The sequence below is a fragment of the Dasypus novemcinctus genome, unplaced genomic scaffold, assembly GCF_030445035.2.
Source record: "Dasypus novemcinctus isolate mDasNov1 unplaced genomic scaffold, mDasNov1.1.hap2 scaffold_174, whole genome shotgun sequence".
NCBI classification, from domain to species: Eukaryota; Metazoa; Chordata; class Mammalia; order Cingulata; family Dasypodidae; genus Dasypus; species Dasypus novemcinctus.
The window spans coordinates 496,422-511,287 of record NW_026688162.1 but is presented as its reverse complement, the minus strand read 5'-3'; the positions used below and the strand labels follow the sequence as shown (position 1 = coordinate 511,287).

General features: G+C 59.8%; 2 protein-coding genes across 2 annotated transcripts in view; one reads left to right on the top strand and one right to left on the bottom strand.

Moving 5' to 3' along the window:
- The window catches only part of CIB3 (calcium and integrin binding family member 3), an 8,554-nt gene extending 4,459 nt beyond the window's left edge, over positions 1-4,095 (bottom strand). The window contains 6 exon segments of the mRNA XM_058292631.1: positions 1,491-1,638; positions 2,488-2,576; positions 2,579-2,598; positions 3,872-3,890; positions 3,893-3,905; positions 4,045-4,095. Of these exon segments, the coding sequence (XP_058148614.1) occupies positions 1,491-1,638; positions 2,488-2,576; positions 2,579-2,598; positions 3,872-3,890; positions 3,893-3,905; positions 4,045-4,095 (340 nt within the window).
- A 5,878-nt stretch (positions 4,096-9,973) lies between these two features.
- Positions 9,974-14,127, top strand: FAM32A (family with sequence similarity 32 member A). Its single transcript, XM_004456141.3, has 4 exons — positions 9,974-10,120; positions 10,215-10,356; positions 11,175-11,228; positions 11,490-14,127. Exons 1-4 carry the CDS (start codon positions 10,047-10,049, stop codon positions 11,556-11,558), a joined length of 339 nt encoding a protein of 112 aa, XP_004456198.1. The 5' UTR covers positions 9,974-10,046; the 3' UTR covers positions 11,559-14,127.
- Positions 14,128-14,866: the final 739 nt, after the last annotated feature.

The window sequence follows — 14,866 nt, the reverse complement described above, 5'->3', positions numbered from 1 at the left end:
TCCCTCCCTCTCCCTCTCTCTCTCTTCTCCCTCTTTCTCTCTCTCTCCCTCTCTCTCTCCCTCTCCCCCTCCCTCCCTCTGTCTCCCTCCTCCCTCCCTCTCCCTCTTTCTCCTCCCTTTCTCTCTCTCTCCCTCTCTCTTCCTCTCCCTCTCCCTTTCTCTCTTTTTCTCTCTCCCTCCCTCCCTCTCTCTCCCCCCTCCCTCTTTCCCTTTCTCTCTCTCTCTCCCTCTCTCCCTCTTTCTCCCTCTTTCCCTCTCTCTCTCTCCCTTTCTTTCTCTCTTCCTCCCTCTCTCTCTCCCCCCCTTCCTTCGACCAGCACTTTCCGGCGCCCCCGGCGCTCTGGGCAGCAGGTAGATGGCGAGGACACCCGCCGCCCCCGCCCTGGGCTCTGGTTGGAGACAAACGCCGCCCCTGAGCCGACCCCTGGGCCAGCGCTCCCTCAGCACCCGCCACGGACAGGCTCCTGGGATGGGGGTGCGGGGCGGGGGGCTGCCCCCCCCAAGAGGGGACCTTGGGCCGGGACTTCGAGGATCAGCAGCAGCTGTGGGGGGACTGGGCAGCTGCTGGGGCCGAGGGCGGCAGGTGCAAAGGCCCGGGGGCAGGGCGGGGTGCGGCTCGGGGAGCAGGGGGCGAGGCCGCGGGGGGCGGGGCGTGAGGCCACAGGGGCCGGGGGGTGGGTGAGACCCCCGGGGAGGGAGGGGTGAGACCGCAGGGGGCGGGGCGTGAGGCCGCAGGGGCGGGGCCTCGGGGAGCGGGGCGGGAGGCCGCAGGGGGCGGGGCCTCGGGAGCAGGGCGGGGGCGTGAGGCCGCAGGGGGCGGGGCGTGAGGCCGCAGGGGGCGGGGCTCGGGGAACAGGGCGGGGCGTGAGGCTGCAGGGGCGGGGCCTCGGGGAGCAGGGCGGGGCGTGAGGCCGCAGGGGGCGGGGCCTCGGGGAACAGGGCGGGAGTCCGCAGGGGGCGGGGCCTCGGGGAGCAGGGCGGGGCGTGAGGCCACAGGAGGCGGGGCCTCGGGAGCAGGGCGGGGGGCGTGAGGCCGCAGGGGGCGGGGCCTCGGGGCTGCAGGGCGGGGCGTGAGGCCGCAGGGGGCGGGGCCTCGGGGAACAGGGCGGGGGCGTGAGGCTACAGGGGGTGGGGCCTCGGGGAACAGGGCGGGAGGCCGCAGGGGGCGGGGCCTCGGGGAGCAGGGGGCGGGGGCGTGAGGCCACAGGGGGCGGGGCCTCGGGGAACAGGGCGGGGGCGTGAGGCCGCAGGGGGCGGGGCCTCGGGGCTGCAGGGCGGGGCGTGAGGCCGCAGGGGGCGGGGCCTCGGGGAGCAGGGCGGGGGCGTGAGGCCACAGGGGGCGGGGCCTCGGGGAACAGGGCGGGGCGTGAGGGCCACAGGGGGCGGGGCCTCGGGGAGCGGGGCGGGAGGCCGCAGGGGGCGGGGCCTCGGGGAGCAGGGGCGGGGCGGGGCCGCAGGGGCGGGGCCGCAGGGGTGGGGCGGGGCCCCACCGTAAATCTTAAAGGCGTAGCAGGCTTTGAGGTCGCGCGGCGCCATCTCGCTCATCACGGAAAACATGTCGAGGAAGTTGTCCAGGGTCATGTGGCCGTCCCCCGCCTCCGAGAAGACCTGCGCGATCCTCTGGCGGAACGGGTTGTCCTGGGCGCCGGGAGGTGGGACGGGGTCGCTGGGGGGCCCTTCCCCTAGGCAGCCTCCCGCTGCCCCCCTCCCCCGTCTCGCTCCCCCGAGACCACCCTCCCCCCGCCGCCACCACCACCGCGTGGTCTGGGGGTGCTGACCTCAACTCCCTCTCTTTTGTCACCCCCCTTCTGCCTGGCAAGCTCCTATTCATGCTTCAAAGCCCTGCACTCACGCCCCTCCTCCAGGAAGCCCTTCCTGCTGCTTCTAGCCTGGGCTCCTCCCCTCCTGACCGCGGGGCTCACGGCCAGGGCCAGGTGAGGCCACTCAGAGCCTGTCCCCCTGGGATGGGCAGGTGACCCCCCACCGGCCCATGAGGCCACCCTGGAACGGGGAGGGGGGCGGAGGGACCGGCCCGCTGCAGAGTCGAGGAAAGCGGGGCGACTGGAGCCCCCCCCCCCCCCGGAAGGGAGTCCCCGATTCCAGAACATTCTGTCAGGGGCCTGGGTCTGGCATAGTGCCGGGGATTTACTCCCGCGAGCCGGCCCTGCCATCTTGCCGGAAGTTTCTGCGACGTGCCATCAGGTGACCCCCTGCCCCTCCCTCCCCCGGGACCCCCTCAGAGGCACAATCCCCACCCCCCACCCCAGCTCCCACCAGGGAGAGAGCTAACGTTCTCCAAGCGCCACCCCCGACAGCCCCGGGTTCGAATCCCGTCTCTCTGCCAGCTCCTGGCTGTGTGACCTCAGCCAAGCGTCTCGACCTCTCTGAGCCCGCCAAGCACTCCCCTGTAAAGCGGGGGGTGAGGCCGGCGCCCGCCTATGGAGGGCAGCGGGGCCCAGCCCTCCCACGCGGCCTCCCCGCCGGCACCTTCAGCTCGGGCATGCTGCTGATGAGCTCATACGGCACCTTCACGTCGGGGCAGCTGGTGTAGTCGAGTGGAACGAGCTGCGGGGCAGGTCCTGGTAGCGGTAGAAGAGCCTGGGGGCCGGGGGGAAGAAAGGCCGGGCAGGGCTGGGTGGTGGGGAAATGGGGGGGCGCTGGGTCCCCGAGGTCAGGAAGAGAGGAGCCCAGACTACGAGGAGCCGGAAGGGCATGGGCGCAGGCCTTTGAAGCATGAATAGGAGCTTGCCAGGCGGAAGGGAGATGACAGCAGCGAGGGAGTTGAAAACCCCGATCATTTCATGACCAGCCTTTGGGAATCCAGGCCCATCTGTGAATCTGCAGGCGCCCGCCCCGAGGAACCCTAACCCTCACCCCTTCCTTTGCGCTCTTTCCGGAACTGGAGCAGAGTTCCTTCGGGGGGGGGAGGGGTCAGGGTAGGGACAAAAGGATCGTGTTCGGGTCTTCCAAGAGGGCAGACGGAGGCATGCTGCCAAGCGCCGGGGTCACCCGTGCGCCCAGCTGGTAAGGCCAGCGCTCCGTAACCGTGCCCTCACCTGGTGACGACATACCTTCACAGGGGGGCCAGCCCGGTGGAGACTGTCTCCGAGGAGTCTGGGGTCCCTGGGGACCGTCCCTGATGGGGACAGGAGCCCCCCCGGGTCCCAGGCCAGCTAAGAAAGGCAGGCTCGAACGTCCCGGCCCCCTTTGCGGGGGGGGGGACAACTGGAGTTCGGGTCTCGGCGTGGCCCTGAGAGGGTCCCTGCCCCCCCTGGGGGGGTCGGTTCGAAAAGCTTGGGACGAACGTCAGCCCTCCGACCCCCCCCGGGGCTCCGGCCCGCCGCCCCGAGGCCCACGGCCGGCCCGGCCCTGCCCCGGCCTCAGTTTCCCCACCGGTAACCCGATCGCCTCGGCCAGGCCGGCCCGGCAGGGCCGGGCACCCGTGCTCGCCGGGACAATGGGGCTCGCGGGTGAAAAGGGCGCTCATCTATAATGGATGCCTGCACCCCCGCGGCGGGGCACGGGGGCAGCTCTGCCGCCAAACCCCGGGCGGCTTGGATTTCAGGGCTCCGAGGTCAACGGCCCCCGTGGGACCCCCCTCTCCGTCCGCCTCAGGCTGGCACCCCTCGGTGCCAACCCCGCAGCCCGGGCCTGGCTCCCGCCAGCCGGCGTCTCCAGCCTCAGCTCGCAGTCTCCAGGGGACCCTGCCTCTCTCCAGCTCAGTCACCCTCCGTGGCTCCCCGCTGCCCCCAGAAAGCTGCCTCCACCCACCTGTGCCTGGGACACCCCCCCCCCCGAGCGTTTGCGCCCCGCTGGCGCGCTAAGCAAGGGCCCCCCGGAAACGAATGGGGCGCTGCCCGCTCGCACTGACCGCATGATCTCCTTCCTGTGAAGAAGGTACAGTCCTGCGGAGAGAAGCGCCCGCTGAGCCCGCACTCTGCGTCCGGATGTCCCCGTGCCACCCGGGGCCGCCCTGCCCGAACGGGCGCCGGGGCGAAGGGACGAGCTGGCATTGTCCCCGGGCCGGGTGGCCGCCGGCCCTACCTGGTACGCGTCCAGCTGCTGGCGAGTGAACACCGTCTGCTTGCCACCCATGATCCCCGAAGGCTGCCGAGCGTCTGGGCCAGTGTCCCTCTGCCCCGGCCGTCACCCGCCCCGCCCACCCGGTCACCCCTGAAGGGGCGAGGCTCGGGTTACACCCCAGCTCCCAGGCAACAGGCGTGAGGACGTCCACGGGCGGGTCACGGCCGCTGGGGGAGGGCGGGGAGGCGCCGCTGTGTGGCCTCGGCACGTCGCCTGACCTCTCTGAGCCTCGTAAGGTGGAAGTTAGGGGAGCAGCCACTTCATGGGGCCATAGTGAGGCCGCGCAGCGAGCATTCACCGAGCACTGCCTGCGCTCTGGGGACACAAGCCAGGAGGGGTCCCCACGGGGTGCATTAGTTTTATTATTGTTATTTTTTAAAGATTTATTTATCTCTCTCCCCTTCCTCCCCCCCACCCCGGTTGTCTGTTCTCTGTGTCTATTTGCTGCGTCTTCTTTGTCCACTTCTGTTGTTGTCAGCGCCACGGGAATCTGTGTCTCTCGTTGCGTCATCTTGCTGCGCCAGCTCTCCAAGTCGGCCAGCACTCCTGCGCGGGGCGGCTTTCCCGCGTGGGCCGGCACTCCGTGTGGGCCAGCTCGCCCTCACCAGGAGGTCCTGGGCATCGAGCCCTGGACCTCCTCTCTGGTAGGCAGGAGCCCAACTGCTGGAGCCCCATCCGCTTCCCAACCACTCATCACTGAGCCCCCGCGCTGTGCTGGGAACTGTCCCAGTCCCGCAGCCACGTCCGTGAACAGAGCCAGGCCCTGTTCTCACGGAGCTCCCCTTCCAGTGGGCAGACAGGCAACCATCCAACGGCTAAGGAAGTGCATTCCCCGGGGTGCCGAGTTTGAGGAAGAAAAATAAAACAGGGCAGGAGTAGAGAGGCAAGGGGTGGGCCGAATAGTTGGGAACAGAAGGCGGTGTTTCAGTAGCAACCTGAAGGAAGCGAGGACGGCAGGTGCAAAGGCCCTGGGGCTGGAGCGAGCGTGACGTGGTCGAGGGGCTCAGAAACCTCATCATATCAAAGTGATGGAATATGCAAATGACTTATGCCCTTAGCCTTCGGCTAAGGAATGCTTGCCACGTTTCTGCATCATAAAGAGTCTTGTTCCCCTAGTAGTTTCAAACAATGCGAATTCATTTTTAAAAAGTGCTCGAGTGGACATCCCCATCCCAGGGTCCTCAGGTTTGAGGAATAAAATACGGATTAGAGTGGACTTACTGGTATCCTACTGTAGAACTATTTGGACTAGTAATGCAAGAAACTGTAGCACTGATGTAGAGACAGTGGCCACGGGAGTTGCTGAGGGCAGGGAGAGAGGGAAGAAGAGATGTGATGTGGGGGCATTTTGGGGACTTGGAGTTGTCCTGCATGATATTGCAGGGACAGTTGCTGGATTGTATATCCTGCCATCACCCACTGAATGGACTGCGGGAGAGTGTGAACTACAATGTAAACTATAATCCATGCGGTGCAGCAGTGCTCCAAAATGCATTCACCAAATGCAATGAATGTGCCACGATGATGAAAGAGGCTGTTGATGTGGGAGGAGTGCGGGTGGGGGGTATGTGGGAACCTCTTATTTTTTTTAATGTAACATTTTTTGTGATCTATGTATCTTCGAAAAAAATACAACTAAAAAAATGCTCTTTACCAGTGCCCCTGGTGGCACAGAGGACAATTTCCTGTGACAAAACCCAGACGTCCCCAACTCTGCATTGAAGATAATTTAGCAGCGTATTCTCTGCTTATAAAGACCTTTAGAAAATCTTGACCAAAAGGTTGCATTTTCTTTGTGTGGATACATTGGGGTAGTAATATAGAGTGCTACATGCATTTAAATCTCAAGACTCTTGAGATGGCATAAAATAAGAATTGTAAGTGTGCAAAGCCAGTGTTTACGTGGCAGCCCTTTCTGCATAGAGCGTGCATTGGCAAATGGGGGCTCTATCACCTCCAAGGGGATGAAAATGTCTTCGCTATTTCAATGGTTTATGATCCTGCAAACCTCAGCCCTAACCAACAAAATCCAACTCATCTGACTTTAACTTCTCTTATTAAATTATAATTCGGGAGTGGATGTGGCTCGAGCAGTTGAGCGCCCGCCTCCCACAGGGAGGTCCCAGGTTCGGTTCCGGGGCCTCCCGCAAAAGCAACCGCCAACGACGACTAAAACCAACTCAGGGGAGCCGATGCGGCTCGGTGGTTGAGCACCGGCTTCCCACATGCGAGGTCCTAGGGTTCGGTCCCCGGCCCCGGGGGCCTCAAAAAAAAAATTATAATTTTATCCTGAGGGGGGATGGTAATGGGGGAAAAAAAGATGGAGAAACACTGCCTCAGAGGTTCCTAAAATAATGGCACGTGGACAACAGATGGCCTCGTAATGTGGCAAGAATGGGCAGAAGGGAAAGGAACATGGCGGACCTGGAGTTGCCTCTTCAAGCTCCTCCCACCTCTCATTGGCCAAGACGGGTCACATGACCCAGCCTGAGCTTAGCAGTACAGGATGCGGGAAAATCTCACCCGGCAGGCGGCCGCCCTTCACGGGGACGTTTTTCTGCATCAGGCACCCTTCCCTGCGTTGTGCGTCCTCGTGTCCATGGGGCGGCCAGCCTGCGTTGTACATCCTAAGGCTCACCGGGTGGCCTCAGACATCTGACTTGAGCTCTCTGTGCCTCAGTTTCCCTATCCATGAAGTCAGCATAAGACGGCCAGTACGGGGGCTGTGGGGGTAAATGAGATAAGCCATGTGCACATCTAGCTCTTGCAGTTGTTTGTGGCTGTTATAATCATTCCCATTTTATGGAAAAGGAAAGGAAAGCTCAAAAAAGGGCAAGCAACTTTCTCCCTGGAAGTGCCAGGGATGCAGTGCCAAAGCCTGTCCCTCTTTTTGGTTGGGTTTCATTTTTCAAGAAACTTTAGATTACATAAATGTTACCGCAAAAATATAGGGGACCCCCATCTACCTCCCCTTTTCCCCTTCCACACTTTCCCACATGAATGACATCTTTCATTAGGGTGGTAGATTTGTTACAATTGGTGAACACATATTGAGGCACTGCTATCACCGTGGACTAGAGTTGACATTATGGTTTTACACTTCGCACGCACGATTTTATAGGTTTTGTATCCATCACCGCAATGCCATGCAGGACGACTCCGAGGTCCCCCAAATGCCCCCACGGTACCCCATTCTTCCCTCTCCCTCCCCTCCGCTCCTCTGGTGGCCACTGCCTTTATAGCAATGACCCGAGTTCTTGCACTGCTGGCATCATCCTAAGCCTGCGTTAGTCCAAAGCTGCATTTCCCCCCAAGCCTCTCACGCGTAACGCCTGGGCCCCGGCTGCTGGGAAGCGGGGGGCGACAGTCCTCCCAGCTGGGTCCGCCAGCTGATTCTGGTCCGCGGACAGTGCGCCCAGTGAGCTGTCACAGGCGAGGTGACAGAGAAGTCCTGCCGCTGCCCATCTGCGGATAGCCTCGGCCAGTTCCGGAACGCCCAAGGGTGCGCCTTTGCGAACCGGCTGATGACTTGCTGCCTTTCGCGGGCAGGACCGGGGAAGACAGCTACCGTGCCTCTTTTTCCCCTTTTTCTCAGTCCGCTGAATTTGGGGGCACTTGTGCCTCCTCCTCGTGCTTCCTTCTCTCCCCCTAAAAAAATACTGTCTTTGGCACAGTTGGAGCAACAGCTGTCCAAAATGAAATGTGCAAATATACATCCTGGACCCAGCAATTCCGCCTGCAAAAGTTGTTGGCCACGATTTGTGGGCAAGTGGGCATCTGTTGGAGTAGGGTTGACGCCGCCACAGGGCAGCCAAGCCTTGGCGGGAGGTGAGGTGGACGTGTGCCCTCGGCCATAGAAAGAGCTTCAAGACATTTCATCGTGGGAAAAGATGAGGGCAGAAATGAAAAAAGGCATTATGCAGATGGATATTGGCAATACACATTTTCATGTGGAAAAGGGTCATGAAATTGTCATTTTGGGAGGAGGAAGGAAGGGAGGTTTTATTGCGTTTCTTTCTTTCTCTCTCTCTTTCTCTTCCCCTCCTCCCTTCCCTCCCTCCCTCGCCCTTTTTCTTTCTTTCGACCCTTTCTGTACTGTTTGGTTTTCTTAGATGTGGGTGTGAGCACGTGTTTGTTTTTTTTAATGCCATTAAGGAATTATGGTAGATGTTTCCCTCTGTAATAAAAACGAGGGAGAGGGAAGCGGACGTGGCCCAGTGGTTAGGGCGTCCGCCTACCACATGGGAGATCTGCAGTTCAAACCCCGGGCCTCCTTGACCCGTGTGGAGCTGGCCCCTGCACAGTGCTGATATGTGCAAGGAGTGCCCTGCCACGCAGGGGTGTCCCCCGCGTAGGGGAGCCCCATGCGCAAGGAGTGCGCCCCGTAAGGAGAGCGACCCAGCGCAAAAGAAAGTGCAGCCTGCCCAGGAATGGCGCCGCACACATGGAGAGCTGATACAACAACAAGATGACGCAACACAACAACAACAACAAAAAGAAACACAGATACCTGGTGCTGCTGATAAGGAGAGAGCGGTCACAGAAGAACACACAGCGAATGGACGCAGAGAGCAGACAACCGAGGGGGGAAGGGGAGAGAAATAAATAAAAATTAACCTTTAATAAAAAAAAAAACGAGGGGGAAATGGATGTGGCTCAAGCAGGTGGGCTCCCGGTTATCATATGGGAGGTCCAGGGTTCGAGGCCCAGGGCTTCCTGGTGAAGGCGAGCTGGCCCGCGGGCGAGCTGGCCCACGTGGAGTGCCAGCTCACACGGGAGTGCCGGCCGATGTGGAGAGCTGGCAAGATGACACAACAAGAGACACGGAGGAGAGACAATAAGAAGATGCAGCAGAACAGGGAGCCGGGGTGGCGCAAGAGAGCGATCGCCTCTCTCCCACTCCAGAAGGTCCCAGGATGGGTTCCTGGAGCCGCCTAATGAGAAGACAAGCAGACACAGAAGAACACACAGCGAACGGACACAGAGAGCAGACAACGGGGGGCGGGGAAATAAATAAATAAATCTTTAAAATAATAATAAGATAAAAAACAAGGGTCCTGGTGGCAGCGAGGAATGGGGAGTTAAAGCTTAATTGGTACAGAATTTGTTCGAGGAGATGGAAAAATTTTGGTAATGGATGGTCGTGATGGTAGCCCAACATCGCGAAGGTAACCAACATCATTTGATTTTACATATATGTGAATGGAGCTAAAAGGGGGGAGTTTTAGGTTGTAGATACATTACTAGAATAAAAAAATAGGACGGTACAACACAGCGAACGCTAATGTAAACTATGCGCGCTTAAGTACAATATTACCCTTCTTGATCAACTAGAACAAGGACAGAACACTAATGCAAAGTTCATAAATGGAGATGGCGCTACACCGAGCCTTGTATTTTTTGCACGATTTTTGCATAAACCTACAACTTCTCTCGTTAAAGAGCAGGAGAGAAAGAGAGAAAGCGCGCGCCAGAGAACGAGTCATCCCACCGCGCAGAAATCACTGGAAAACAAAGCCACTGGGTTGCTGCCAAATTGACTTTTCAAGACTAGAAAAGAACGGCGCCTCGGCACTAAGAAACCGGAAGTGGCCGCCGAGCCGGAAGTGTGGCAGGAGACGCGCCGCAAAAGAACGCAGCCGTACCCGCCTCCCCACGACCCGGAAGTGTGGCCCTCGCCCGGAGGCCAAGGAAGAGCGCGTCTCTTCTGGTTCGGCCAATCACAAGGAAGGAAGGCGGGCACCGAGGCGGAAATGACGATGAAAACAGGAAGCGTGGCAAGACCGAGGCTCCAAGACCGCATCGGCTCTTTCCGCCCGTCCCAGAAGCCGGAAGTGTGGCCCACGTCCCGCCGCCACTCCCAGCTCGGCCAATCAAGAAGAAGCGGGGGCGGGCGCTGGGGCCTAAATGGCATCGGCCGACCGGAAGTGTGGCAGTTTGCCTCGGGGCGGCCGGGCGGCGCCATGGCGGCGTACGAGCAGGTCCAGAAGGGGCCCTTGAAGCTGAAAGGCGTGGCGGAACTTGGCGTGACCAAGCGGTAAGGCCCCGGGACCCCCTCCCCTGTCCCCCTCCACCTTCTCCCGGGACCCTCTGACCTCAGTTCCCCTTCTTCCCGTCGTCTTCCCTCCCAGCAAGAAGAAAAAGAAGGACAAGGAAAAAGCGAAGCTCCTGGAGGCGATGGTGACGAGCAATAAGAACGAGGAGGAGAAGCGGCGCGGCCTGGACAAGCGCACCCCGGCCCAGGCGGCCTTCGAGAAGATGCAGGAGAAGCGGGTGAGGCCGGGGGGCGGGGTCTGTCCCGGGGGAGAGGATGCTGCGGGAGAGAAAGAGGAGGGGATGCCGGGGGGAAGAGGCCCCGTGGGCCCGAGTGGACCGCGGAGGCGAGAGCTGGAGAGCCGGGTTTGGAGTCCGCCGCCGTGGCTCATTTCAGAGTGACGCGGGGAGGGCGATTTCCCTATCTACCTGTGCCTCAGTTTCCTCATCTCGGGCATCCCGATAGTCCCGTCAAGAAGGTAGAAACTTTGGATGAAGGAAGGCAGATAAAGCTTGTGGCACGGGGCCTGGTTACCTGTTACAAATGGGCCACGCTGGATGCTGGACGTCAGCATCCAGTTTGTTTCTATGAGCACGTCGCTTGGCGGATTCAAATATTTTCTGTTTCGTGGCTCCGATCAGTCATTTCTCGTGGGGTGAGGTGCTTACTGAATGTGGGGATGGGAGACAGGGAAGTCAGAGTAAGACTGGTGGACCTAGGCCCGTTATTTTGCGGGCAGGGAATAGCCCACCAGGCCAGCGGGTCTGGGGATGTTTTGGGTTGTCACACAACCGCAGGGGAAGGGGGTACCCCTGATGTCTGGTGGGTCCAGGCCAGGGATGTTTGTCAAAAGTGTTTCAAGGAGGAGGACGTGCCTGGCAGCTGAGAAGCTGCTGAGGGGACGGGTGGGATGGGCACCGAGAGTCCTCAGTGGTGCCTGGGCAGTTACCCAGCAGCTGCTGAGGGGGCCCCGGGGGGGGGGTACAGGCAGGAGTCCTGTGCTGGCAGGGACGGAGCCGAGCCTGCGGTCTCACTCCCGTCCCTCCTCTGTCTTCAGCAAATGGAAAGGATCCTGAAGAAAGCCTCCAAAACTCACAAGCAGAGAGTGGAGGTAAGTTGCGTGCCAGGGGGGCGGCCACGCCTCGAGGGTCCCAGCTGGGCCCAGGGCCTGGCAGGAGGGAGGGGTGTTTGCCTGACAGAAGGGACCCAGGTTGGAGGCGGGTGGGGCGGGGTTCAGGACAGGGTGGCCTTGAGAGGAGGGGGCGCACTGAGGCGACGGGGCTGGTGGGAGAGGCGGGGTGGCCCGTGCCGCTGGCCCCCCAGCGCCCAGCCGGGTCTGCACTGAGAGGGGCTTGTTCCTTGGCTTTCCCAGGACTTCAACAGACATCTGGACACACTCACGGAGCACTACGACATTCCCAAAGTCAGCTGGACCAAGTAGCCCCCGGCCCCGGGCTTCTGTCATCTCCGTGGCATTTTCCGGAAACATTCTTTGACCTCCACTCTGGGCGTTTTTTCCTGCCGAGATGCCCTCGTTCTGGAACTTGATTAAAGTATGACTGTCCTTTTACATAGTTTTGGCTTCTCAATTGCACCTAGAAGGTAAACCTTTTATTTTTTTTTAATCTTGGACTGGAAAGTTTTGAAAGTTTATCCAGAGGTGGAGGTAATTTCTGTAGAAGCACCATGTGAAAATGGTGGCGTTGCCCTCGTCTTCCGCCTCGAATTGCGTTCAGCCCTCGGAAGCCAGCCGGCCAGCCTTCTTCCCCCGGATGAAACTGACTCCTGAGTAGAAGGCGCAAATGCCAGCGCGGCCTTGCAGTGAGGACGCCTCCGTGGGACCCCTGCGGGCCGCCCCTTGGAGCTCCATTCCGCTCGGGGCTGTTCCATCCAGGACCCGGGGAAGCTGCTCAGAGCTCTGTGGCCGGAAAAACGGCCGAAGGCAAGGATGGGGCATTCTGCCTTGTCCCTTCCTGAGCCTGTGGCTGGCAAGTAACCCCTTCCCCAGTGTCCCCATTCTAGACACTTCCAAAGGGTGGCAAGACATTGCCGATCATCTCGGCAAGCTTCGTAATGGAACCCAGACTCACGACCCGCAGCCCCGTGTTTAGCCAGCGTTGGCATGTGGGACAGAGCCCGCTCAGTATCCCCTGGCCTCGGGACACCTTCGGGGTGAGGGGCGACAGGACTGCGCAGAGCCCTGGGACAGACAGACGTGGGTGCAGTAAAATGAGGACGTAGAGGCTGGAGAACCGGGAATCTGAGAGCCTGCGTCTACCTGACCAGCATCTACCCCCCGTACGCGGCTGGGGAGAAGTTGCCGTGGCCACATACGGTGAAAGAGGAACCAAGCGAGGAGAGAGAAGCCGAGCGTTGGGCTCGGGGCCGTCGTGTGCAAACCGCGGAATAAAGCAACATCCAGTTACTCAGCGTGAGTCCGCGTGTCCGAAGTCTACGCCGTTTGATCGGTCCGAGCAGGACGGTAGGTGGGCCACTTGATCCCAGTCAGCCAATCTCACCGAGCCGCCCCGGAACTGGCGTAAGGCAGCGAGTTTCCCACCTCGCCGTCCTGTGGGCAGGCCGCGCTCAGCCACACCGAGGCGTCGTCGAGTCCGCTCACGTCGCGCCACTTGGCTGGGACCACCTTGGCCCGCCGGCATCCCTTCCCACGTAGGAGCAGGACGCGTGGCCAAACCCCGAGGCTGCAGCGGGACCCCCGCCTGGCCCTGAACGGCCAGAGAGCACCCCTGTTAAGAGGCCACGGCGGTGGTTCTCAAATTCCACTGCACCAAAGCCTGGACCCTAACACCCAGAGCTTCTGATTTTAATTGGCCTGCCGTGGGGCGCATCATCATGATTTTTCAGAGCCCCTCAGGTGACCCTCCATGCACAACAGCCTGAGAAGCCCTGGCCGACCCCGGCAGCCTTTGTCTCTCCTGAGATACCGCAGAGGTCATAGCCAACTCCTACATTAACTACAAATGCCGGGAGGAAACTTCTCCGTGAGGGGGGGACAAGGGCTTTACGAGCAGTATATGCACAGGGATATGTTCTAATATCTTTCGGCATTTCCTCAAGGTTTCTTCAGTGAGCACGTATAGTCTTGTAATCACAAAGACATTCGGGGAAGCGGAAGTGGCTCAACTGTTAGAGCGTCCGCCTACCACATGGGAGGTCCAGGGTTCAAACCCAGGGCCTCCTTGACCTGTGTGGTGAGCTGGCCCACTATGCAGTGCTGATGTGCATGAGGAGTTCCGTGCCATGCAGGGGCACCCCCGTGTAGGGCGCAAGGAGTGCACCCCTCAAGGAGAGCCACCCCACGTGAAAAAAGCGCAGCCTGCCTGGGAATGGCGCCACACACACGGAGAGCTGACACAGCAAGATGGTGCAACAAAAAAGAGACAATTTCCCAGTGCAGCCTGATAATGCAAGCGGATGCAAGAGAACACACAACGAATGGACACAGCAGACAATGGGGAAAGAAGGAATAAAATCTTAAAAAAAAAAAAGACATTCGATTAAAACATAGACGTTCGGAATACACTGCAATAAATCGGGCAGAGTAAGCGGCTAGGTCTGATAGGGCACCTCACACATTGGCCCCTGTACTGGTTTTGTAGCTGTATGAACTCCAGAAAATCGTGTTCTTACAGCTAATCCATTCCTGTGGGTGTGAACCTGTTGTAAGAAGGGCCTTCTGATGAGGTTACTTTAAGGCATAGCCCACGGTGGATCTTAATCCTCTTACTGGAGTCCCTTAAAAGAAAATATAATTCAGGGAGAATAGATAAAACCCCGGAAGCAGAAGGCTGGAGGTAACGAAAATGAAACCCGGGAGAGAAGGGAGAGGCCAGCAGGTGCCACTGTGTGCCTTGCCGTGTGAGAGAGGAGTTGCTGGCAACCAGTCTTTGGGGAGAAAGCATCGACTGATGGTGCCTTGGTTTGGACATTTTTCTCTATCTTGAAACTGTGAAGCTTGTCGGCTAATAAATCTCCATAGTAAAAGCCAACCCAGTTGTGGCACGTTGCTTTCGGCAGCCTAGCGGGCTAACGCAGATCCGAGTTTAACAGGACTCGTCTCCCTCCGCGGCAGGCAGGCAAGTACCAGCCACACGTCTCCCCAGATTCTGGCCAGAGCTTACTCGTCGAGCCACTGGAGCCCCAAGCCCTGTCTTAGCTTCCTGCTCTGCACTTTGTGCAAGGAAGCTTAAAGTCCAGGGTCCATTCCTTGGCGACTCTGGGTTTTCTTGAACTCAGATCTCTCTCCTAAGCGGAGGGTATATAGACCACACCATTGCAAAAGGCTTCCCATTTGGAGAGAGGGAAAAGGCAAGACGTAAAAAGCAGGCTGCAGGGCTCGGGTCTCCAGGGCGGCGTGACTGAGCCTTGGGGGCGGGAGGCAGGCACGTCCCACCAGCATTCACAGAGCAAGAAACGGGCTGTAAACGGATTGCCCGGGACCACAACTCATGCCGCACGTGCGGCTGACTTCCCCGTCATTCAAACACGTTTTTTGGCCTGTGTTCAGTAGCCGATGGATTTATAGGGCTATTACCGGCCATAAACGCAAAAAGCCACACTTGCTCGTTGACGAGTATTGACAGTTTGTAAGGTTTGATTGCCTTTCCGCTTACTTGACCTCATTCCTAGTAACCGCCGCCCTGCCCCTCCCCGTACGCGGGAGCACGGGGGTGACGGAGCAGTTCGTTCATTTCGCAGCCTCAGGTGGCTTCCCGCACCTGGAGAGCA